We start from the raw sequence: 26,617 nt of genomic DNA, 5'->3' as shown, positions 1-26,617 counted from the left end.
AAACTTTAGAAACTGTGAGCCAAAAGAACCTTTCTTCTTTTAAAACATTCGGCATTTTGCTAGTGACGGAAAGTTAATGAAGAAAATTGGCACCAAGATAGGTTCATTGTTGTGACTATCTCTGACAGCGAGATTCAAAGGTCTTTGGAATTGGTTTGCAAAGTTAGAAAAGTTTAGAGAAGCAAGCTAAGGAAAGCAGAGAATGCTGGAAACACAAATTTCTGGGAGGTTCTGGTAGGAATACAGTTAGTCAAAGCTGTACTGACAGATTTGAGATGGAACAGGGACTTCACTGGGAAGTAGACTAGAAGCTTATGTTACATTCTCAAGAAAATCTATGTTTTGTACTTACCCTGAAACTCTCTACAAAGGCTTATATGGTAGAGGCAATTTCAAGGCAGCAGAGTGAGAATTACTGGCTGCTTTTCGCCATATTTACTGTGAGAAGTGGAATCAAAATGCAGGGCAGAAAGCTCTAAAAAGCTTGTAGTTGAACCAGGAAAGAAGTACATATAAAGTTCAAGGCAAGAAGGGTACGCTTGCTGAAAAAACTAGCACCATTAAAAATAAAAAAAAAAAAAAAAATAAAAGAAAAAAAAAGAAAGTAGCTGGAGGCATCTCAGGAACCTGCAAGACTCTGTCCATCCCAGGCTAAACCTCTGTGTTCAACCATCAAGATACCAAAGAGGCCACTGTGATCCACTTATCCACTGGATAAGCTCAAAATAGTGCCAGACCTTGTTATCATCCAAGTGACGCTAGTGTTGCAGGCATACACTGAGATTCCAAAGGTGTCCTGAGAGGTTGTACAGACAGGACTGGCGTTCTGTACAGTCCAAGAGCATGATGTATAAAGTGGTGAGAGTAAAGCCAATACTATCTATGGCTTCTATTTAAAAACAAAACCAAAATATTTATTTTATTTTTATTTGTGTGTGTGTGTAAGTATACCACATGCATACAGTTGTTGGTAGAGGCCAGAAAAGGCCCTTGATCCCTGAAGCTGAAGTTACAGGTATTCATGAGCCCCAAATGTGAGAGCTGGAAATCAAATTCAGCTCCTCTGCAAGATCAGCAAGTGCTCTTGTCCCCTGAGCTACCTCTCCAGGGCCCCATGGTTTATATTTTAAATGTCCCCTAAAGATCATGTACTACAAGCCCTGGTTCAGCTCGTGGAACCTTCAGGAGCTTTAGGTGTGATGGAAGTTAAGTCATTGGGAACATTTCCTTGAAGAAATAAATAATGGGGATATTCCAGGGAGTCCCTGCCTACAGGGATTGCTCCTGGCCTTTTCTCTTGTCTTTACTTTCTGGAAGCAATGAGATAAGCAGCCTCTGTCACCACATGCTTCTGCCAATGAGGTACTATGCCACCAGAAGCCCAAAGGACTATGGTCAAGTGATTATGGACTGAACTTCTCAAACTGTGAGCCAAAATTTATCTTTCCTCTTCTTAGTGATAGAAAGATGGCTGAAAACAGGGATGGGACCAACCTAGCAGGTCTGCCCCAATTCACAGTTCTTTTTCCTCCTGGACAGATGGCTGGCTCCTATTCAGGAAGGGCAACTGGAGCGGTACAGCAAAGAATTAAGTCAGGCACACAGGAGCCTTTACCTAGCCAATTTGCCTTCTCGGTAAGTCCTGCCCCATGGGTGTCGATGTTTCTGTAGAGGCCACACATCTGGAAGCCACAGTGTGATGGATCCCTCCATCATGTCTCCATCAGCACACGCTGGCTCTGTTTCTCGACAGTAATAGCACTTCCCATAGAAACATGTATTGTTCCCTGCAGGGCAGAAATGAGTCAGATATACTTAAGGAAGAAAATTAAGAACCCAAATTCTCCCCCAAACAAGATCAAACAGCTAAGTAAACAGGCAACACGAAAATTAAAATCCTGATGTTAGTCCATTTCATGCATGTTTTCCTATATAGGTAAAAAGAGCAGACAGCATAAAACAATCTCCAATGAATGAAATGCTATATACTAGAAAGCAAATCTTCCTGTGTCTCCTTATACCCAGCCTCTCTCCCAGAAGTGAGCCTCCATCACAGATTTGCTCTCAACTCAAAAGAATTAATGGAAACAATGTCTTCGTGTTCTTTATCAAAGCTGAGGTTTTGGCCAAAGTACCCAGAGGAGAGAGTCTGGTCACATATGGGGGAGCAGGAACAGGTAGGCAAATACACTGAGGATAATGGGAACTAGGTTCCTCACAGATGGAGAAGGAAGAAAAGATGGTCAGAGTAAACCCTGCCATGAATTAGAATCAGATACTAGTTTTAATACACACCCAGAGATAATGGCACAGATGTGTGTATGCGCATTTGTGCCTGTGCATATAAACCTGTATTTCCTACTATGCCCTTCAACAGAACCTAGAAGCAATGAGATCCAGGACTTACTTAAACATTGGTTCCCTGTTCTTCTCCCTTTCTTCTTGTGGTGATAGAGCCTCATATACACCAGGCAAGTACTCTAGCACTGATGTATATACCCAGTCCTCGTTTTGAGGCAGGCCTTGAACTTACAAGGCTTCCTGCCTCAACCCCACAAACACCTGGAATTAAAGCTTATACTACAAGACCCAGCTTCACCTATCACTTTCTAAAGACCATTTTGATACTATAGTAAAGGAGGGGGGCACTCATTGAACAAGTAGCTGCCTCCAGGGCTGAGTCAGGGAAGATACTGATGTGTCTGGACTATACTGACATCACCAGCTGTAAGGAAGGGCTCAGAGAATGACACCATTCCAAGGACATGAGGCTCTTTCTCTTTGCTCTTATTTTAGGATCATTTTCACAGTTCTTTACTCCTTATGACATTTAAAATAGTCTTTGTCTATTTCTAGTCTAAAATGTTAGTATTTTCAATGTAATCAAGTTAAATGTATAATCTTAAAGTTGCTGGGTAGTGATAGTGCATGCCTTTAATCCCAGCACAAGAGCCAAAGGCAGGTGTTTCTCTGAGTTCCAGGCCAGCAGAGAGATAGAGAGATAGAGAGATATTAAGGTAGAGAGGGTGATATAACAGCTTTGGGGGTGTGCTATAATTGAGTAGGTTCTGTGTAGTACATACTTTGCTTGACCTGAGAAATAAAAGCAAGTGGAAAGAAGTAGATCTCTAGGCTTTGCTAGGAAGCCAGCCCAGTTGGGGAGCTCCGTGTCAGGGAAAGACTGTGTAGTTGTGGGATAATGCTCTTACACACTGTAAAGATGTACTTGTACTGATTTAACAAAACACTGACTGGCCAGCAGACAGGCAGAAAGTATAGGCAGGTGACCAGATTAGAGGAAAGGCAGAAATGCAGTTGCAAGCCAGATACAGAGGAAGTAAGACGAGAATGCCTTACGGAGCAAAGGTCCCAAGATGCATGGCTAAACATAGATAAGAATTATGGGTTAAAAAAAGAATTATGGGTTAAGTTGTAAGAGCTAGTTAGTAATAAGCCTGAGCAATAGGTCAAACAGTTTATAATTAATATAAGCTTCTGTGTGTTAATTTGGGACTAAACGGCTGTTGGAACCAGATGGGACAGAAATTTCCATCTATACCCTGTCTCAAAAACAACACAAGGAAGATATGCCTGAGAAACAGCAGCCAAGCTGCCCTCTAGCCTCCACAAACACATGTGCACACAAAAGATAGTTGACAGAAAATACAAATGGCTCTTAAACAAATAACAGATGTTACATATGAAACAAACAAAAAAAAAACCCAAAAAGTTTCAGGATACATTATTATTATTATTGATGTTTTTGTTTTGAGACAGGGCTTCTCTGTGTAGTCCTGGAACTTACTTTGTAGACCAGGCTGACCTCAAAACTCAATAGAACCACCTGCCTCTGCCTCCTGAGTGCTGGGATTAAAAGTGTACACCACCATTGCCTGGCTCAGGCTGCATTATTAATGATAGTGCAGGGGGTGGGGCACAACTCTCATATATTGCTACAGGTAAGGTAAATTAATTGTCTATGAGAGTAATGTGACTATATTCACTAAAATTCAAGCTGCACACACAGCCTAGTCAGTGCTCTCATGAGCTATAGTCCCAGCCCCTGAAACAGAAGCTATTTCAGTAAGAAGCTGCACGATGCTGAGCATGTGATTACAGTCTCCAAGCATGCTCGTTCCTCCACTGTCAGATGGTGAAAAGGAAACATGCCTATGTCAATGCTTAGACAATCAAAACAGCATCTACCACTTTGAATAATAATGACTAACTGCCTTCCTGACTTCTGTGTCTCCATTACACTCGGTGAGCCCAGCCTCTGGCCTCTGACCACTTCCTGGACATGCTCGACTCTGGAAACTGCTTTTCTGACCACTGAAGTTCTCCTCACTCTGCTCGGGTGAGCTATCAGATCTAGGTTTCCATCTCGGCCTTTTCTCTGTTAGCATCACTTCTTTCTGCACAGTATTCTTATCCACACACCCTTAGTTAACTGCTTCTGTATTCACTCGATTATCCAATCTAGAAATGTGGAGTCATTCCTAAGTTTTCCTCCCTGCTTATTGCTCCTCCGACTGAGACGTTCATCTCGCTGTTCATATTCCAGTTCACCACTGTACCTCATCCTTATCCTAGTTCTGTCTCTTGAAACCACTTCTACAGTCCGCCAGGGCTCTCATCTTCTCCTTCTCCCCATCACTATTCACCCTCTACAATACTGCCGAAATTAGCTTTCTAAATTCAAATATGATTACTTCATGTTCTGAATCTCTAAACAGCTTCCCAATGCCCAAGGGAAGTCTCAACCTGAGCATGATGCCTAGGCCCTTCAGTGACCCTGTTCTTACTACTTTCTCTCCTCAGTGCTGAACCCATCCACACCTTCCCCTGAGTTCATACTCCTCCTGTATTCCTGATCCCTTGTCCATCTTCTGTCCTAGTCTAGATCAGTGTTATCTCAGGGCTAGTGGAGCGAACTGGATAGAAATGAAATCACAACTTTATTTTCACTAACCTCTATCTGAAATTTAGCATTTCAATGAATTATGACAATAGAAACCATAACATTAGAATTTCCTGCCACCTTGTCTAAAAGAATCAGTTTTCCATATTGGATTATATTGTAGATTTTTTTCTTAGATAGGCATTGCTTCACCTCATTTTCAAATATAATCCTATTCATTCTAGTAAAAAGCCAGATAAAGTTCATTTTCATTTTTCAATGTCTGTTTCAATATTTATGCCATGTAGCAGAGCACTGAATCAACAAAAAAGTCACTACTAAGAGGCCAAGACAAGAGAACACAGAACCTCTAAATTCTTCCTGTTTTACTGTGCTCCCAATGAGAACAAGACTGAGGCGATCCCCTGCATCACGGTAGGATAATGGGAACCAGGGCCAGGGGAGCCATACCTAGGTCCATGATTTATAAACTAATCCTTGGAGGAAGAGCAGTGGCCCAAATGCAGTGTGTGTATATGTTTATTCAGAGGGGCACACACATGGAAACAAGAAAGCTGTAACATGACTAGTAAAAACCCAGAGACAGATATTGGGGTTCAACCTGAAGATCAGAAAAGCAAAACAGTCAGCCACTGGCTCTTACCTCTACCTCAAACCAAAATGGTGATCTTGGAATCTCAGAATGAGACTGTGTGTGAGAGCTGTCTCCTCCCGTTTTATAGTCCTCTCTAGGGCTGGGATTAAGGGCGTGCATAACTGCCGCCCGGTTTCTATGGCAAAACAGTGTGGCTACTGGGATTAAAGGTGTGTGTCACCACTGCCTGGTATGTAAAAGACTGACCAGCAGGGCTGTTTTACTCTTTAATCTTCAGGCAAGCTTCCCCAATTGCTCTCCACCTTACTTTTTAAGACTGGGTCTCTCACTGCACCTGGAGCCTAATACCAGTTTGATTACACTGGGTGAGTAATTAGCTCCAAGGATCTGCCTGTCTCCGTTTTCACAGCACTGGAATTACAGGTACTCCTTCCATATCTGGATTTTTACACGAGTATGGGGATCCAAACTCAGGTCCTCAAGTTTGCATAGCAAGCACTTTACTGGTTAAGCCATCTCCCTAGCCTCTGGCTTCCCCACTTCTCGGGAGAACACATGTACAAAAATTAACCACTGGGCAGTGGCTGCATAAGCCTTTAATCTCAGTACTTGGGAGGCAGAGGCAGGTGTGTCTCCCGTTAGTTCAAGGCCAGCCTGGTCTACAAAGTGAGTTCTAGGACAGCCAGGACTATTATACAGAGAAACCCTGTCTCAGAAAAAAACCAACCAAACCAACCAAACCAAACCAAAACCAGGACAATGATATGCAGACAGTATCAATTTAGGACAAATCTTGCATTTGAGAGTTAGCTAGAAGATCAAGCGAAACAGTTACCACTTTCACTATTGGTAAATGACTCACTTCTTTAAGAAGTGTATATTAGGGGAAAATTCTCATTTCCCATTCTCACCATTAGACCTAATTCCTACACTAACAAGAAAGCAGGTTTTCACACTCTGTGAGTTCTTTAAGTATGAAAGAGATGCATCTAGGTTGTTCAATGGTGCCCATTATCTAACTTGCTGGTCATGCCCCTATCTAAACATCCTCCATCATCTCTTACCTACAGTTAGGAAGGTGCTCAGCAGCTGCTCCGTGGCCACAGGCTTGATCTCCGTCCTCAGATTAACATATCTGCCAACCACCAAGGGAGCTCGGCGGAAACCCAGAATCCTAGTTTTGAAGGTTTAAGAGAGAAGAGAGAAATCTTTGGGGAGGTATTTTAAGTTAAGTCTCAAAACTCATGGTCAATCCCATTAAAGATACAAAGTTTTGGAGGTGGTAGGTAGGTGAGCTAATCTCGGTTTTTAGAGGTACATATGTTCATGAGTTTATCAAGATGGACATTATTCAACAGTTCAGCAAAAAAAGTAGTGGGCCAATTAGGCAAAATGTCAAACTGTTACGCCTAGGGGACGGGAAATGGGGCTTATCACAGTACCCTGTTTCTGGCAGAAACTTTTCATAATCAGAACTAGAAATACATGCTAACAACGCATAAGAAAATACCATGCTTAAACTCAGATGAGTTCAAAGCTTTGATAAAACTTTGACAAACTGCAAAGTGACCAAAACAACACACCTAAAGGACAGTTTAAATAAGGACATATTTGCAGGTCTCTAACACTAGAAAATACTTACTTTGTTTTTATTTTCTTTGTTGTTTTTTGTTTTGTTTAGTTTTTTCTACTTTTATTCTTTTTGGATTCCACATCATGCATCCTATTCCACTCAATTCCCTGTCCCCTCATCTACCTTTCTGCTCCTGCAACTTTCCTCCAAAATTTAAAAGAAAAAACCAAACACCAAACAAACCAAACAAAGAAAGGAGAAAGATCTCATTGTGAAAGCTGTAGTGTGGCCTGTTGATTAACACCATTAACCCTTCAGTCCTTTCACCTTTACTTGCGAGTGTTCCTTGCAATGAGTTGCTCTGGTTCAAAGCCTCTGGCCTCTCACTAGGGCTCCTCTTGGATATCCTGTCATCCTGTGTCTTGGGGATCCTGTAGTTTTGGATCTGTAGGTTCATCCCCTTCTACTACTCCAATAGATCCTAGATGAGGTGGATGTTGGGGTGGGCCCTCAGGGCTGGCTCACCAGTATCTTTAAGTCCTAACAACAGGGTTAGCTCTACTGTGCTGCAGCTGGGAAGGGACAAGTATAGTTTTCCACCTCTCATGATCCCAGAGCTAGCCCTCTCACCCACCATGGGTAGCAAGGAGTCAGAAGGGGAGGTCATTTTTCTCTCACCTATGCCACCACATGGTAGACAAGGGGGGATGGGGTCAACTCTGCTGTTCTCATGTCCCTGACAACTGGATTAGCTCTAGTGCGCTGCCCAGGTGAAGTGCATGCCCAAGGGTTGTGGCCTTTGGTGGCAACAAGGGCCTGGCTGGGCTAGGACCACAGACTCAGACATGATCCTAGGCCACAGCCTAGGCTCAGATGTCACTATGGTCCTAAGTGACAGCCCAGACCGCTGGCACTAACATGGCCTTTAATGGTCTCAGGAGCTATGGACATCAGCTCAGACCCTGGCTGCTGTAGGGCCACAGACCCAGACATGGCCCTCAGTAGTAGCCCTGGCCTGGATGATACCCTGGTCCCAGTCAACAGTACTGGTCACTCAACTCAGCATGACCTGATGGCAGCACAGCCCTTGGACACCAACATAGTCACAGGTTGTGACCTAGACCTTGGAAATCTATGTGGCCTTTGGTGGTACCATGTGCCATCAACAGAGCCTGGCTGTGGTAGGACCACAGACCCAGGCATGACCCTCAGCAGCAGCCTGGGTCCGAATGTCACCATGGGCTCAGGTTGCAGAGCAGGCTACCCAGATCGGCATGGCCTTTGGACACCTACCTGGCCCCCAGACCATAGGCCTCTGCATGGCCTTCAGTGATGATAGGAGCCACAGACATCAAGACATTGTCAGGGCCTCAGACCAAGATTGGCCCTTGGCAATAGCCAGGCTGGACATCACTTTGGACTCCGGTGGCAAGCAGGTCATTCCCATTAGCCTGTTTCTCACCACAGTCGCTCCTTCAGACCTGCCTCTCTCCCCAAACCATGAACCACTCCACCACTCTCTTTTCCACCTCCCCACCCTGTACTACTTTACCATCACAGTGTCTGACTGTCCCGTACCATAGGCTCCGGGCAGCACTTGGTTGAATCGTGCCCCAGCCATATGTATGGCACAACGTGGAGCTGTTGCTGTATCATGGTCTGATGCTAGAGTCCCCAGGCAGCTCTTGGTTGAGTCCTCTCCCTGCCAGTCACACGGCATACCAGGGTGCTCTGTTGCTTTTTGAGACAGAGTCTTACTATGCAACCTTGGCTAACCTAGAACCACTAGGTAGACCACTGTGGCTTCAAACTCAGAGAGCCTTTGATTTCCAAGAGTTGGGACTAAAGTTGTACACCACCACACCTATTATTTCCTTTTAAAATGACATTTCCTGGTCAAAAACAAAAACAAAAAAGAAACAAAAAACATCCCCTAAAGAAAATTTAGAGGTTCAGAACTTGAAACTAAGATCATCCTAACTCTCAAGCCTAGCAACTGACATTTTGTAATAGCATTTTCTCTCATAGTTGCATAAACACACAGGTATGTATAAACATCACATGCATTTGGCTTATCTTCTTTCTTTCTAAACAGGATCTCACTGTAGCCCAGGCTACCTGTGAATTCCAGGCAATTCTCTTGTCTCAGCCTCTCAAGGGCTCGGATTACAGGAATAAGCCATCACACCTGGCTTAATAGTAACCATACCTATATAGAGAATACTTCACTACTTAACAAACTAATTTTATGAAAGGATGTATTTTGCCAATAATGGGGGGAGGGGGTAACAAAATAAAATAATGATATATTGCTCTACATACATTACACTGATGAAATTTACTATGCTGGGTATAGTGATCCAGAAGTGAGGAAGTAAGGCTCTTTTCAGGTTTGGACAGTCTAATTCTAGTCTGCCGTTAAATGAGGAGTTGGACGTATCCAACCCTGCATGTAGTTCCTTTAAAAGACTGCAAATATAAATAGTATTAAAAACACTCATTTAATTTTTCCCTATCTAGAGTTACTAAGTTCTTATCAAGTTTTTCTACCAAAAAATGCTAGTACAATACGTATCTATATAATTTTTTCTTTTTCATTTTCATAGTACTTCTTAGAAATATCTTAGATATATGCACTAAAAGATAGTTATTCATTCAAACGCTTTGAACAGTAAGCTTTCTGATACAAAACAATATTAACAATGCTTTTAGCAGCATATGAATTCAATATATTACTAACAATAAAACATTATCCTTAAAAAAAACTTTGTCATTTCAGCAGGTGAAAACAGTGAGCTATGGCTTCAAAGGGATTTTTTTTTTAAGATTTATTTATTTATTGCGTATACAGTATTCTCAGTATTCTGCTTGCATGTATGCCTGCAGGCCAGAAGAGGGCACCAGATCTCATTACAGATGGTTGTGAGCCACCATGTGGTTGCTGGGAATTGAACTCAGGACCTTTGGAAGAGCAAGCAGTGCTCTTAACCACTGAGCCATCTTTCCAGCCCTTCAAAGGGATTTTTTTTTTTTTTTGATTTTCGAGACAGGATTTCTCCTTAGCTCTTTGGTTCCTGTCCTGGAACTAGCTCTTGTAGACCAGGCTGGCCTCGAACTCACAAAGATCCGCCTGCCTCTGCCTCCCGGGTGCTGGGATTTTTAAATATTGCTAGTGACAAGAAAACTGTCTCATATTTATTAGCACTCGTAACTGCAATTATTTTCTTAACTACTTACAGTATTTATTTATCCATTTTAGTCTTTTTTAAACAGTAGCCTAGGCTATTCTCAAACTCCTGCTTCTCCTCCCGTAGCTGTCTAACCTCAGGAATTACAGGAGTGCACCACATGTTCAATTCTGCTTGTTCTTTTTTAAAATACTTTATTTTACTTTATATAATGGATGTTTTACCTGCATGTATGTACACAATTTGCATGCCTGCTGGATTTCCTGAAACTGGGAATGGTTGTATGGGAACTGGGAATTGAACCCAGGTCCTCAGGAGGAGCAACAAATACTCTTAACTACAAAGCTCCAGCCCCAGTCTTCTGCGTTGGTGAGAACCATATTCCACTACAATGTGTGTGTGAAAAAATAGGAGAAATTCTTCCTAGTCCAGAAAAAGACAAAAATTTGCCTTTTCTGATTTCCTTGTATGCTTTTTAAAAGCTTCTTTTTCTTCTGTTGTCAATTCATGGGGTTTCCTATAGGCAAATGCTCTACCTGAGTCACCTCCTGCCCAAGCCCACAATCATGTCTTGTAGTGTTTGTCACCATGGCAGACTGAAAGAGTACCTGTGAGTAGGAACTGGGATGCCAGAGCGTGGCTAATGGGTGCCTGTAAAAGCAGTATCACTCTTTCTAGAGGGCCCTGTATCCTGTTTTCTGAGACAACATCTTGCTATACAGAGGTTGGTTTAATCTCACTATGCACCCAAACCAGTCTTGAACTCCCAGTCTTCATGTCTTTGTCTCCTCTCTATAGCGAGTATAGGTGTGTGTCACAACTAAGTGCTGGTTATATATGATAATTCATGGTGATTTTGTTGTTTCTTTTGAAGGTGTATATATTTTGTATAAAAAATATCAAAACACATTCTAAATTCCATGTATGTATTTTCAGGTATGAGTCAGTATTCCTTACAACAGAAACAAAACAGCAAGGCTAGGAGGCCCAATTAACGACCAATTCAATACAGAGATTTGAACTCAAACTTCTGATTTCACCCTGACATTTTATTTACTTATTAATATCTTCAACCATGATGACATAAAGCATGCCAAGAACGAAGTGAAGTAATAGGAAGTAAAAATCTGGGATTAAAAATATTTAACCCTGTTGGCTGGACAGAAGGCTCTGGCTAGGAACACCTACTGCTCTTGCAGAAGATCTAGATTTGGTTCCCAGCATCCCCACAGCAGCCCATAACCATCTGTAACTCCAGTTCCTGGGACGTCAATGCCCTCTTCTGGCCTCACTGGGCACTAGATACACATGTGATGCACAGACATATATGCAAGCAAAACACACACACACACACACACACACACACACACACTGTCTTAAAGATTTATTGCAGTTTTCTGACAGCACCCAAATTTTAGGTTTTCACAATGGCACTAATTCATAAGTTATAAACAGGGAACACGCCCACATTATTGCTACATCAATTTCCATTTCACATACCTACCACAGTTCCCCCACACTCCCCTCTTCCCGCTCCCCCATCACTCACTTCTTGGGGAAATACACAAGTTCTCTCTGGAAGAGATGACGAAAAGGAAATGTAAGAGATTGCACATACCTGTCTAGGTGGAAGGCTGCCACCTCTGCATTGTGTCTGTCATAACCAGCGTAGGGCTCCCCCTCTACCACATAGTCTCTGCTATAGCTGCAAAGGGGATGGGAGCACAGATATAGATATGAGTTCCATAAGTGCTGGAAGTGACAGCACAAGGTAGAAAACACACTTTTCAGCAGGCCTGATCTGTTCCACACTCCTCTCTGTCAACACAAATGGCTGGCAGATGAAGAGTGAGTCTAGACGAAAACCTAACACTGTTGTTACCTCAGCAATCATTCTTTGAATAAAACATGGATGACATTACATTTACTTCTAAAAATGTCTGCTAGTGTAGTGGGGTTTTTGTTTGTTTGTTTTTGTTTTCTTTTTTGGTTTTTCAAGACTGGGTTTCTGTGTGATTCTCCAGGCTGACCTCGAACTCTGAAATCTGCCTGCATCTGCCTCCCCAGTGCTGGGGTTAAAGGCATGTGCCACCACCACCCAGCCAGTGTAGTTTAAGCACAACAACCACAAGATGAGTTTCTGAAAAGAAAGAATCATCTTTGTATTTCTATCAGCTTAATAAATGTCTTTAAAAATGCTTACTAATGTAACTGAAAAACCAAAGAATACCTTTGCTTACCAGAATGCCTACTGTAAGGACTATAGAAGTCTAAATTTCTTGGGGAAGCTCTACCTGACATCTCAGTTTTGTTAAAGAGAAGGCAAAGGTGCGTACAGCAGTCTGAATAACCATCCCTGTTCTTTTTTCAAGTTTATCCAGGACTGGTAGTGATAGGACAGCCTTGAGCAAAACCTTTCTGTTCTGTCTCTAGAGATCCCTTATCTATCTGTAAGACCAGGGACTGCACTGAAGGAAATTCTAAGGTCTCTTTTATCTCAAACAGCATTCTGATGACTTTATGCCACATGCATTACATTTTTTTTTTTTTTTAGGTTTTTCGAGACAGGATTTCTCTGTGTAGCCCTGGCCACCCTGGAACACTCAGAAGTCAGCCTGCCTCTGCTTCCTGAATGCTGGGAATAAAGGTGTGTGCTACCACCACTGCCCAGCTCAACGAGTCATATTTATTTATTTATTTATTTTTGTTTGTTAGATTTATTATGTATACAGTAGTCTCAGTACTCTGCCTGCATATATGCCTGGAGGCCAGAAGAGGGCACCAGATCTCATTACAGATGGTTGTGAGCCTCCATGTGGTTGCTGGGAATTGAACTCAGAACCTTTGGAAGGGCAGGCAGTGCTCTTAACCGATGAGCCATCTCTCTAGCCCCAATGAGTCATTTTTATTTTATTTTATTTTTTATTTTTTTGGTTTTTCGAGACAGGGTTTCTCTGTGGTTTTGGAGCCTGTCCTGGAACTAGCTCTTGTAGACCAGGCTGGTCTCGAACTCACAGAGATCCGCCTGCCTCTGCCTCCCGAGTGCTGGGATTAAAGGCGTGCGCCACCACCGCCCGGCAATGAGTCATTTTTAAAGACACAATTTAAACTTGTTAACTGGGAAGGAAAAACTATTGAACTCACCTGCACTCCTGAACCAAAGAGGACCTATAGGGCTTTGGAAGGAATCTGTGAAAGAGAAGCTGAAACTCAAGTAAAGAGCAGTCCCACTGAACATAGGATTTCTGACGCTGAAACAGCAATCATTGAGTGGAAAATGGAACTATAAAGGGTAATGACCTTCAATGACCTTAGAATACAAAGTGAAACACATATTTTCAAGGCAAATGATGAAGAAGACCTATGAGAAGGCAGTCGTGCATCTTGGTGGCATCAGTTTCTTCTCAGCCTGATCCACATGCCATGCATTAAAGTTCCAAGTACAAGTCATTACTTGGACAAGTATAAGGCTTCTTAGGTTTATACAGGCTGGCTTTAAATTGTCATTTAAAAAATACCACTCAGCAGGAGCTGACACCTAACAAGCACTTCTCCCTCTACCACCGGTGTAGGTGCCATACAGCTGGGGAAACAGTCCTTGAATACATTTCAGGACCTCGGCATAGTCCAGTACTCCTTCTGCTGATGCATTACCGACCTTTCCAATATAGCCAAAGGCTGCTTAGAGTGAAGTGCATGAACCTAGAGGCATCTAGGAACTCTGAGGGTAAATGAGAGCAAAGAGGTAGAAGAGTCAAAGTGAAGGAACCACACTGGAGTCAGGTCAGAATCTGTGCTGTTCGTTTGCGTGTTTTGTGTATGTACACAAATTTGTATGTTTATGCATATGTGTGTACATGTCCATGGAAGCTAGAAGATGAATGGGGTACAACCTAACTTCTTTTTCTTTTCAACTTTTATTTATCTATGTATTTTATTTGTGAGTGCTCTATCTGCATGTATGCCAGAAGAGGGCATCAGACCCCACGTGGTTGCTGGGAATTGAACTCAGGACCTCTAGAAAGGCAGTTCAGTGCTCTTAACTGCTGAGCCATCTCTCCAGCCCCCATCTAACTTTTTTTTAAATCATTTTTTTGTTGACATAGAACTTATTGGTTGGTCAGTGGGCCCTAGGGATCCCCCTAACTCTGCTTCCCCAGTACTAAGTTTACACCCCAGTACTAAGATCTCTGTCTCTCTCTGTCTCTGTCTCTCTGTCTCTGTCTCTCTCTCTGTCTCTCTCTCTCTCTCTCTCTCACACACACACACACACACACACACACACACACACACACACACGCTTGCCTGTATGAGTGTGTGTGGAAGCCAGAGGCTGATGCAGGGATATCTTTCTTCTACTGCATCCTACCTTATTATTTTTGAGACACAGTCTCTTACTGAACCTGAAGCTTACTGCTTTACCTAGTGTGGCAGTTTGAGTAAGAATGGTCCCCATAGACTCAGGGAGTGGTACTATTGGAAAGGATTATAAGGATTAGGAGGTGTGGCCTTGTTGAAGTCAGTATGGCCTTACTGTGGAAAGTATGCCACTGAGGGTAGGCTTTGACATTTCAAAAGCCCAGGCCAGGACCTGTCTGTCTGTCTCTCTGTTTCCCTCTGCTTGTGGATTGGGATGTAACTCTTAGCTACTTCTCCAGCACCATGCCTGCCTGACACCATGCTCTCTGCCAGTCTCTGAGACTGTAAGCAAGCTCCCAAATAAAAGCTTTCTTTTTTAAGAGTTGCTTTGGTCATGGTGTCTCTTCACTGTAGTAGAACACTGACGAAAACGGCTAGTCTGAGCTAGCAAGCCCTGGGGAGCCACCTGTCCCTACCCCCACAGTACCAGGATTGCTGTCACCACTCTTGGCTTTCCATGCAGATGCTAGGGATCCAGCTCAGGCTCTCATGCTTGCAGAGCAAGCACTTTACCCACTGAACCCCACCCCACCCTATGCCTGATGTTCTCTATGTGGATTTTGAGAATCAAACTTAACAATTGAGTCATCTTCCAAGCCCCAACGTCTGAATTCTTTGCTCATGTTTTAACTGTGAAATATGAAAAGTTGGGATTCTGAATCTCATTTTCCTCACCTGTAATCTTCAAAGGCCTTTTTAGTATGCACTAAGATCATTCATTCACGTTGATCTAACCTTAGGTTCCTGCTTTATGGCCTTTTCCAATATAACTGCAGCTATTGCCTGTAAAAATCAATCTACTTCTAGAATGGATACACTAAATTGGGGGAGGAGGAGGACTTTTCTAATGCAGTAAAAACATAAACCAAGGTATTACACTGTAACCTTACATATGTCACCTACCTGAACATAACTCCCAACCCTGAAAGGAGGGCATGAACCCGCCTCCAGGAAGCTAAGACCACAGAGGAGAGTAAAGAAAGGTGTATGTCTTGACTAAGATTCTCCTCGAAACAAGGAATGATCCATCTTAAGTCACTGCAGAGCAGCAGAATTCATACGGTAACCGCCAATAAAATCACTCCTATCCTAGTGAAGGACAGCCGAGTCTGTGCACGGAAATGAATTTTCACTACAGCAGGGCTATGTGTAGCTTTTGAGTTCCTAGAGGTAAGAATAGGACTCTGTTGAGTGTTCAAGGTCTAGAATGAGTTTCTGTGAGTACCTCAACCCACACCCATTCTCGCTTATATGTGACAAGGTCTGGAGTCAGAACACACACCAGTGTGTGCAGTAACTGAAGGAGGCAACACTTCCACCTGAGTTGTACACAGTGCTGGGTAGAAGAGACTGCTCTGGGGCTGGGGTAGGAAAGAGTTGGGCTCCGCCAAGCCTGAAATAAAGACTGAAGGGAGAATAAGGCTGAGTGAGCACAGGCAGAAGGCCAGACTTTGGGGTCCTCTGTTATTAGGCTGTAGAGGATGGACTGTCTGAGGCACATAAAACTGAGGCGCACAGAGATACATGAGGGGGTCAGGCATAGTGGCACAGGCCTTTAATCCAGGCACCAGGGGCAAAAGCAGGCAGATCTCTGAGTTTAAGGCCACCCTGATCTACATAACAAGTTCTAGACCCTGTCTAAGAGGGGAAGGAGAATGGATGCCATTCAGGATCTGGAAGAGGAGGGTGTAGGGCGGTGGCACAGAGCAGTAACAGACAGGAGATGAAGCAAGACTGACGAGGACTATGCTCTGGACACCTCTCCTCTTCATCAGTCTGACTGTTCTGCCCGCCTTTATACCTTCCTCGAACACCTCAGGCATCTCTGCAAAACCTATGGTCCACAGCTGTCAGGAATATCTATCTTTCGACATACTTAATCCCGTATCACCCTTTATTCTTTAGTGAGCAAATAGTGGACGTGGATCACTTAAACATGCGTAGTCATAATTAATTTCTTTCCATATAATTTTTCATCCCCTAAATACCCTTAAGCTACAAACCATGAGATTAAGAACTACACTTCAAAACCGAATTAGTGAACAAATGAGATGGCTCAGCAGGTCAAAGCACCTGCCACCAAGCCCGATGACACGAGTTGTTCCTGGGACCCACATGGTAGAAGGAGAAAACTGATTTCTCTGTTGTCCTCTGACTTCCAAACACACGTGACACATATGTGTCCACATGTGTATATACATACACACACCAAAAGAAAAAAACCGTAAGTTAATCATTTTTTGTTTTCATGATAGGTGCTTTACATCACCAAGCAAACAAAGGAACTGTTTGAATACAAACAGCTTGTATTTGGTAGAATACAAGCCATTAAAAACTCTGATGTACTAAATTACTATGAGGCAACTTTGTCAAGTCAGTTTCTTATTGTGGAAACAGAGACTGAACTGACCCAGGCGTTGAAAGTATTTAGTGTAGTGCCTGGCAAATGGTGTGCACGCCAGATCAGAGCTCAAGGCCTACCTCCAAAGTGCAGGGATAACAGGTTTGCAGTCACAACAGCTCGCCTGAATTTCGTTTGGTTTTTTGAGACAGGGTCTTTCTATACAGTTTGGCTGTCCTGGAAATTACTCTGTAGACCAGGCTGGCCTCAAATTCACAGATTCTCCTGCCTCTGCCTCCTGAATGTTAGGATTAAAGGCATGTGCCAACACACCTGGATTCACTGCCATTTTTAACTTGCCAATTTTTATTGACTCCTTTCATTTCTGGGATTCTAAATGGTTCCATACGCCAGCTGTTTTTTTTTTAAATCTGTTGATAAATGTGTAATAAGGGAATTACATTTTATACGTCTTCCCCACACATTACTGCCTCTACTCTAGCAAGAAATGTAAAGGTAAGATTCTCTACAAAGTTCGACTGAGAGATGAAAAAAACGTTCAGTGTCAGACTCTGAAACTATGTGCTGCTGACTAACTCTGGCAAGAGAATGCAAATCATCAAGCTCTGTTTCATTCACAGAAAACTATGAGAACAGCAGGATCCGTGGATGTCAGGGGTTCAAGGGCAGAGAGGGAAGGGTGGAGCTCAGAGTACTTTTAGGGCTGAGAACCACAAGATATTACAGTGATGGATATTTGCCTAAATCCACAGAATATACCCCTAAAGAGTGAACCTTAATATAAACTATGGATGTTTTTCTTTTTATTTTGGTTTCTGTTTTTTCAAAACTGGGTTTCACTATGCAGCTCTGGCTGTCCTGGAACTACTATGTATACAGGCTGGCTTCGAATTCTGAGATCTATCTGCCTCCGACTCCCAAATGATTAAAGGTGTGTGCTGTTATGCTCAGCCAAACAATGGACTTTAATTAACATACTATTATTGGGTCATCAATTGGATTAACGAGCAACAGTAATAATAGAAAAAAAAACTGGAGGGAAAGGTAATTAATGGGACTTGTTTGTATTTTTCTTAAAATGTTCCATGAACCTGAAACTGCTCAAAAAACAAAAACAAAACCCAATGAAAGCCCTAGATGAAAGTCACTGCTTCAGCACTGACAGGATGTCCCCCATTCTGAGTCCGTTCTAACCATGTAGCTCCGGATCTTTGGCTATCCAGCTTTTAATTATACTTTGGGGTGGGGTGAGGGGAAATCAACAAATTGCTTGTTTTCTACTCAATTCAATGTGTACCTCCAATACTTACTACACTGAAGGTATTTAGTATACCTTCAGTTGATTTAGAAATCAACAGTCAGGCATGGAAGCTCAGGCCTGCATGATGCAGGAGAATCACCAAGTTGAGGTCAGCCTGAGTTATACAGTGAGACTGTCTCAAAACAAGCAACCCAACAAACTAACAATGCCTCAGAGAAATCAAAGTTCATTCTGTCCAAAACTTCAGTCTTTTGTTTATACCTTACTATATACAGCCAGGCTATCCTCTTTCTAACAGTCTTTCTGCCTTACCCTCCTGAGTGCAGATTATAGGACGGAACCACCACAAGCTGGCTCTTTAAAAAGACTTAAAGGGACCAAAACGGGTTCCCATAGATTTCTTCCACTCAGAGAATCACTGCTTCTGCTGCAGGATAATGCTCTTGTACACTGTAAAGATTTGTCACTTCTATTAGTTTGATTGGACAGTAGTTAGGCAGGAAGTATAGGTGGGGCGACCAGTCTAAGAGAATTCTGGGAAGAAGAAAGGCAGAGAGACATAGCCACAGGCCAGATGCCGAGGAAACAAGATGAAAATGCCTTACTGAGAAAAGGCCCAGGCAGGACAAAAACTTCTATGTACAAGCTGTCATTTTACTAAAAAGATTAGCAAGGAGAAACTCTTATATAGACCCCAAGGTGAACATATCAACAGCCAGCCCATACCCCTAGGATGAAGACTCACCGCTTAGGCTTAAAGACAACTTTCTGTCCTCCTTCAAGAATCAGCAAAGCTTTCAGCTGTGTCCCTTTATAGCCTACGTCAGCTTTAATGATCTTCTTAGTGGCCATGGCATGCATGATTGCTCCCAGCTCTGGCGTCTCTTCGGGGTACACTTCCCGGGGCACCACCCATTGGGCTGCAATCTCCCAAGGAGACTGCAGGGTGTGATCCAATTTGGGCACCAGTTCCACCCGCAAGCCAGTCATCATTCGGTGAAAAGCCCTCTGGTCCTCTCTGTTGGCTGCTGATGTATCTAAGTTGTCTATCAGGAAAACTTTGGTGAAGATAAAGATGACTAGGAGTATTGCTAACAGCACAACTCGCTGCTTTAGCTTCATGTTGGCCTCTTTTCCTTCTCCTCAACCCACTTTTTCACTGGCTTATCAAGGAGAACAGGTGGAGATGATTAGCAAGGTGATTCCATGATTGCATATTTCTTCACCAGTGCCTCCCAATTCCTGCAGGACAAAGTACAAAACACAACATGATCAGAAATTCTGTCCTTCAACCTCCAAATTTTGCAAGCCTAATATGTTACTTACCCTTTTAGTGATAGATGGCTAAAACTCAGCTTGAGAAGGCCCATTAACTAAAAATAGTGTGGGAAAGTCCTAAGAAAGATATTGCCTGGGTACATGGAAAATTCTAAAAAAAAAATTCCATTTTAATTAGGAAGTGGGGTCATCTAGGAGCCATTTGGCTACTATATATATATATATATATATATATATATTTCCAAAAATTATCAAAATAAAAAAAAAACACTGAACTGCGCATAGTTCTTAACTCCAAGTTTTACTGTTCAAAATCTGTAAGTGAATCCTTGCCATGTCTGATAATCTTCCCAGCTCCCATCCACATGATACCTTGGACGGCGGGTACTCCTGAGAATACCAACAAGAGTCCAGGAAAGAGGTGTAACTCCTTTTTAAATACAAATACTCAGCAATCAGACAAACCATAGCTGTTATTCCTGTGACTAAGCACAACACTCAGACATGTACTCTCCTTAATCAGACCTCCACTAATTATTTTTCCTGGTAAAATGTGGATAATCAGATCTGGATGGATTAAGTAAAGAAAAACATTCCCCTATACCATCTGTCTGTTTAAGAATAAGATCAGACCGCTCGTGAACCAGAGCAATACCACTGTCTTCAATGGTGAGGCACACAGCAAGGATACTAATGCCATGGACCTAAATGAGTGCTGCTTCCAGTGTGGGCTAGCGACAGAGGGTGTCAAAACATAAAATTCAGTTTATTTGTATGCTGAGAGGTTGCTTTCCACTCCACTGGGCTTTGTTTCTTTGTTCGCTTTTTGAGACCAGGTCTCCTGTAGTTCAAGGCTGAACTCATGGTTTTCCTGCTAATAGCTCCCGAGTGCTGTGGTTATAGACATGGGCTGCAGTACCCAGCCCCACAAGGCCATTTCAAATGTGCACAAGCTTCCTCTGCTATATGCCTACAGCCTGTACTGTACAGCACGGGGACAAAATAAGTGACAAGATAATAGGGTATTGCTTCATTCTGCAACTCATTCAACAACTCAAACCATTAATCTAAGAAATAAGACCAATACAGAAAACAGAGCAAACAACTGGGCTGAGACACTCCCATCTAAATTTAAGACTGCTTCTTTAACAACTGGAAACAACCCAAGAGTAAAATCCTGAGCAATGCCTTTCTTGAGCCAGCTGATGTGACGTTCATTTTCAACCATTCCTTCCTGTTCCTTTCATGAAGGAAGCAGAAAGTGAAAGTTAAATTCAAATCTGAATTATCCCCAGTCATCTGTTCTGTTTGATCACCATTTCTCATAACACTGTTAAGCTGGAACAAAAGCTGTGTGAGTACAACTAAAAATGTAATTGTTTTTATTTAGTTGTTTCTTAAGTTAGCACACAAAGTAATAGGTTCCATTATGCTGTAATGTAATTGTGATGGTACCAGACTTGGCATGGAGCTCAGTAAGAGCAGTTCCTGGAAATTATGCACAACAGCAGTATTAGAAGAGTGGATTACAGTGTTAGCTCTAATGATACTGTTGTTTCATCCGTTAGTTCAACAATACACACTGCAGGGTGCAGTGATAAAGGAAACAGGAAAACAGCATCTTCAGCACCTCCACTCCCACCTAGTCACAGATGAACAGTGGACAGTTCTGGCTAAAGGGGACAGCTACACAGGCTTTGCCTTTCTATTTGTATTTTTATTTTTCGAGACAGGGTTTCTCCGTAGCTTTTGGTTCCTGTCCTGGAACTAGCTCTTGTAGACCAGGCTGGCCTCGAACTCACAGAGATCCGCCTGCCTCTGCCTCCCGAGTGCTGGGATTAAAGGCGTGCGCCACCACCGCCCGGCTTTTGCCTTTCTATAAAATGCACTTTGGCACTAAAGTCTGGCTAACTAGACTCTGATAATACATATCTAATGGTTGTGCATATTTTATGCAGAATAACCTTCCCTCATATTATAAAAAATAGCCCTTCCAAACCTGTTTTGCTTTACTAGCCTTAATCCTGAAGCAATCTTTCTGTGTCCCCCACCCCCACCCCACATGCAGGGAGTGTAGACACGTACCACCCCATCACATCAGGCTTGGGGTTGTTTGCCTTGCTGGGGATTAAACCCAGGGCCTTATGAATGCTAACCAAGTGCTCTAAAATTGAGCTATATACCCCACTCATATCTCTTTAAGTTTTAGAAGTCCCAAAATTAAGATAAAAGGGTTTGAATCTGAAACCCAGTTTGTAAGCTTTTTCTAAGTTTTGAAATATCATTACCTTTTGAGAGGCCTCATAGAACATACTCATCATTTCAGGCCTGCAAACAATTCATCTACTCAGGTAGAGCAGAAATTTATAGAGGGAACTGAATTCTTCAATTGTTACAATATCAATTTCATCTTTGAAGAATTACAGTGGGAACAGATGTGGGAAAAGGAAAAGTAAGTTTTCATGTTTGTGATTGATGAGTTGCCACTTCCAGGTAAAATAAAAGACTGCATGCAGTATATCACTATTCTTTCTTCTTTTGAAAGGAAACTGTTTGAGATAGGGCCTCACTATGTAATCCAGGCTGGCCTTGAACTCAAGCCATCTCAGTGTGGTGAGTGGTGGAATTACTGGCGGTACCCACATACCTGTCAAAGACTTAGCATTGTTCTTTCCCAAAGACTTCTACTTCCATAACCCCAGCTGCCAGAGCTCTGTGGTGCTCAGCACCTCCTACTGGACCCTGGAAAAAAGTTATCTGGACCTGTAGGCTTCAATAGAGCCTATTAGTCCCTTGATCATCCTGAGTTCTACAAATTCCTTAATAGGGCATTAAAGTCTTACTCCAAGTGGTATTAAGTGAGGCAGTCCTCACTGTCTATCTTGGCTTCCACCAGTGAACTAACTTAGCGATGCTGGTTTCCCCTTGTTGTATGTACAGTTACCTTTTGTTCCCACCATTCTTTCTCAATGTTCTTAAAATCCCTTTCTCCTCACCTCTTGTTTAAAACCTAATCCTCCCCTCACAGCCCATCTCAAGGGCATTCTAGTCCCTGTCCATCCTCTATGTTGACACCTCCCTCCTTCTCACTAGTGCATAACTACATTCTGCCTTAAATTGCCTTGCTCAGAAATATAGCTCCTTAGGAGGACCCCCCAGCTCCTTTACACTCGAGAAAGGATGCACACAACCCAGCTTTCAGGCTTTTTAAATGATGATTATTAGTATCCTTTTTGATTTGAGGCAAGCAGTTTATTGCAAGCTGAATTTTTAAGATCACCTATTTCAGATAATAAAAGCAGGGTTACTGGGTATTTTCCAAACTACCCATGAAAACCTCCCTAGTGTTCCCAGAGTAGCACTGTACACCTGCTCTATTTCAGGTCCTCACCTCCTGCTGTAAAACGCTCACAGTGCAACACTGTCCAGTTATACTATGGTCATTTGTTTTCATGTTTGTTATATGGAACAGAGCCTACTTCAAAGAACAAGTAGACTCAGGGTAATAGCATAACTCAGAAAGTGTTAAATATAAAAGAGGCAGTGTAAGTGGAACACTTGCCAAGTCTCCACACTAAAAGCTGGCATGAACCCAGAGTGCAGAGTTCTGGGAAGCAGATCTCTATAAGCAGTTTTCCTAGGAACCCTATTTCACTCCCAGCAGCCCATGTGGGGCTTGCCACACTTTGACTCTTCACCACATATACCACCACTCTGTGTGTGTGACACATCTTTGGAAGGACAAACCTTAGAATGCAAAGTGCTTCTACAAGAGCTTCACAGATTCAGAGGGAAGGAAATGTGATATCTTAGTACACAGTCCTCCGTTCGAGAATCCAGTGATGATGCAATGAAGGTATACAGAGAAACGCCTATGAGGGTCTAAACCATACACTCAGGAATGTGACAACACCTAGCCCAATATTTACTGGGGGGTCCTCTAAGCCACAGCTCTAGAGAGGCTCCAAGCCTCGTCAACAGCTGAGCCCCTTTAAATGGGCCCAATTCGACAACTTCACACTAATCCCAACTTTTATTCACAGTGATGAGAAATGAAAATTTCAGTGAAAATGAACAGAAGTTTCTTTGCGAGAATTTTACCAAACGAAAGCCTTGTGACTGTGAAGGGCCACAGAACACATAATATTCAGTTACATTTTGTGCAGAGGACTAGGACATGTGACACAGGGAGACTTTATTAAATAGCTAGTATGTGACCACATTTACGCATGCTCTTTTCTTGTCCCCATCCTGACTACAAACTATAACATCCCCATCACGAACCAATCTCTTTGTAAAGCATTGGTTTCATCAAAACTGAAGATTTGGTAATTGTAAGAAAAAAATAGGATCTCAATGTAAAATTTTTACGTTTGCCTATTTATTTTGAATGTATGGGCGAACACGCCCAAGACACGTATGGAAGTCAAAGGACCTCCTCATGGTTTCTGGGGACCGTAGAGGCTATCTATCCAGACAGCCCAGATCTGAATTGAATTAAGATTTTCTTGTTGACTATTTCCACAGATAATCATCAATAGTTCCTCCCACCAAAGGGTGGGGTCTGTTTTTTCTGCTCCTGATTTGAGCTGGTTTTGCAGCTTGCTTTGACCAAAAGGCTATACAAGTAGATGCGTCCCACTTTTGAGCCTAGGCATTAAGACACCTGGCAATTTCCACATTCACTTTTTGGATCTAACTACTATGTTTGATTAGACTGCCACATGAGTGACCTATATAGATAGAGGCTTTGTACGCACCCAGCTAGTCTGGTCACGCCAGGGGAAACGCCAGAAAGGTAAGTAAAGCGATAAAAGGCATTTCAGTCCCAGGTGAATTCTGAGATGCACAGATCCATACATGAGACCCCAGACCATACCAGGTGGGCAGTAGCCAATCAGCTGAGAACATATGACCTACGTAATTATAAGAAAAAACAGATTACTGTCTTAAGCAACTATGTACTTTGAAGCAGTTGTAGAACTTTCTGTGTTATGTCTTTCATCAACTCTTTTGGTGATCTTAAATATTCTGGAGGTAGAGCTGGGGATATGAAAACAAGGTATATGGCTAAAAACAATTTGGGAGTGGGGTGGTAACAATAAATTAATCATTAAGCATAAATAAAGAGCAGATTGATAAATGGTTAGACCAGGTACTCTTGTAAATGATTACCAATACTTTCTATGGGGCAACAGTTATTGTAAAATTATGTGCTTATTTCTTTTCTGACATGTATTGTAGATGTTTAGGAGGAAACAGTCCCTTAGAAGTAACACAAGTGCTATGGAACAATGCTCTTGTACACTGTAAAGATTTGTCACTCATATTGGTTTAATAAAACATAGATTGGTCAGTAGTCAGGCAGGAAGTATAAGTGGGGCAACCAGACCAGGAGAAATCTGGGAAGGAAAAGGCAGAGAGTCAGTCATCAGCTAGAAGCAGAGAAAGCAAGATGAGAATGCCTCACTAAGAAAAAGTACCAAGCCATGTAGCTAAACATTGATAAAAATTATTGGGTTAATTTAAGTCATAAGAGCTAATTAGTAATAAGCCTGTGCTAATAAGTCAAACAGTTTATAATTAATATAAGCCTCTGTGCGTTTCTTTGGGACTAAATGGCTGTGGGACCTGGTGGGACAAAAACTTCCATCTAGAGTCTTGACTGTGTTAGTCAATTTTCACTGCTGTAATAAAATACTTGAACTAATTAGCTTAAAAGAGGAAGCATTTATTTGGTCCTATGGGTTTAGAGGTTTTGGTCTATCTGCAGCCAGGTCCACTGCTTTTGTGCCTAAGATGAAGCAGAACATGACAGGAAGCACATGGCAGAGCAAAGACTCTTACCATATGGCCAGAAAGCAGAAAAAAGGAGCAAAGGTCTAGTGATGAGACACACTCTTTAAAGGCACCCCCACTGCTCTACTTCCAGCTAACAGTCACTCATCAGTAGACTTTGAAGAATTAGCACTCTTATAATCCAGTGAATTCCCAAGAGCCTCATCTCTGAACAGTGCACTGGGGCCAAGCTCCAATACACAATTTTGGGAGAGGCATTGCATATCAACCCTAATATGAAGCACTTACTAAAATCTACTTACATACTGTACAGCCTTACTTATAATCATGCAGTGCAAGGTTGCTATCACTCATACTACACATACTCAGCCTGTAATGCCTGACCTTTGTATTTCAGTCAAAGTGTATACAACAGCAAAACTCCAAACCCTTTAATACAGAGGGCACAAGACACTTTCACCCTGATGTACTAACCCTTTGATTTTTTTTTTATATATTTTATTTAGCTTTGTTTTATGTACACTGGTGTGACAGTGTCAAATCCTCTGGAACTGGAGTTACAGACAGTTGTTAGCTGTCATGTGGGTGCTGGGAATTGAACCTGGGTCCTCTGGAAGAGCAGTTAGTGCTCTTAACCACTGAGCCATCTCTCCAGCCCGATCCTTTGATTTTTTTTTTAACTGGCGTTGACTTTACAGCAGAGTCACATTGTATTAGCTGTTGTGAGTTTACATCCTTTGCCCCTTAGAACAAATATAATTCCACCATGATCAATGTAACTAAAACAGGCGAGAAGCATGACCTAAATTCTATTTCACACAAAAATCAGAAATACAGCATGCCTTTCACTAGTCTTTCATTCAGAAAACTTGCTCTATGCTTAATAATGACTTTATCCTTAAAACTATTTAAAGCTTAAAGATCTTAAAACTTAAGTGTTGAGAGCAACTTAGAGCATAGATATTAAAAATATCTAATTCTCAGTCCAAATTGGACTGTTAGATCTTCCTTAATATTTTCATTTCCATTTAAACATCCATATAATATCTGAAAAATAAGACTCTTCCATATAAAGTCTTTTAACAGTTCCTTGTGAAGGACATCAATTAAAAATGACCAAGCAGGCTTTCAGGAAGCATTGAGGAACCTGGCCCAGGTGTGACTCTAAAATGAAAGGTGCAACAACAACAACAAAACCCCACACTCTCTTAAAAAATAAAT

At 42.2% G+C, this 26,617-nt stretch overlaps 1 protein-coding gene across 2 annotated transcripts in view; it reads right to left on the bottom strand.

Moving 5' to 3' along the window:
* Fam20b (FAM20B glycosaminoglycan xylosylkinase) overlaps positions 1–26,617 on the bottom strand; it is a 38,092-nt gene that overhangs the window by 6,621 nt on the left and 4,854 nt on the right. For both annotated transcript variants that reach the window (XM_041662354.1, XM_041662355.1), the window contains exons 2-5: positions 19,065–19,561; positions 11,896–11,982; positions 6,581–6,690; positions 1,616–1,787 (exon numbers count right to left, since the gene is read on the bottom strand). In XM_041662354.1, the coding sequence (XP_041518288.1) occupies positions 1,616–1,787; positions 6,581–6,690; positions 11,896–11,982; positions 19,065–19,441 (746 nt within the window). In that variant the 5' untranslated portion in view covers positions 19,442–19,561. The remainder of the gene's footprint in view (positions 1–1,615; positions 1,788–6,580; positions 6,691–11,895; positions 11,983–19,064; positions 19,562–26,617) is intronic.

This window comes from Microtus oregoni, unplaced genomic scaffold (genome assembly GCF_018167655.1).
Source record: "Microtus oregoni isolate MIOR12 unplaced genomic scaffold, Mior012 000013F_ref0000133, whole genome shotgun sequence".
Classification (NCBI taxonomy): domain Eukaryota; kingdom Metazoa; phylum Chordata; class Mammalia; order Rodentia; family Cricetidae; genus Microtus; species Microtus oregoni.
The sequence above is the reverse complement of the archived record's forward strand: the minus strand, read 5'-3'. Positions and strand labels throughout refer to the sequence as shown.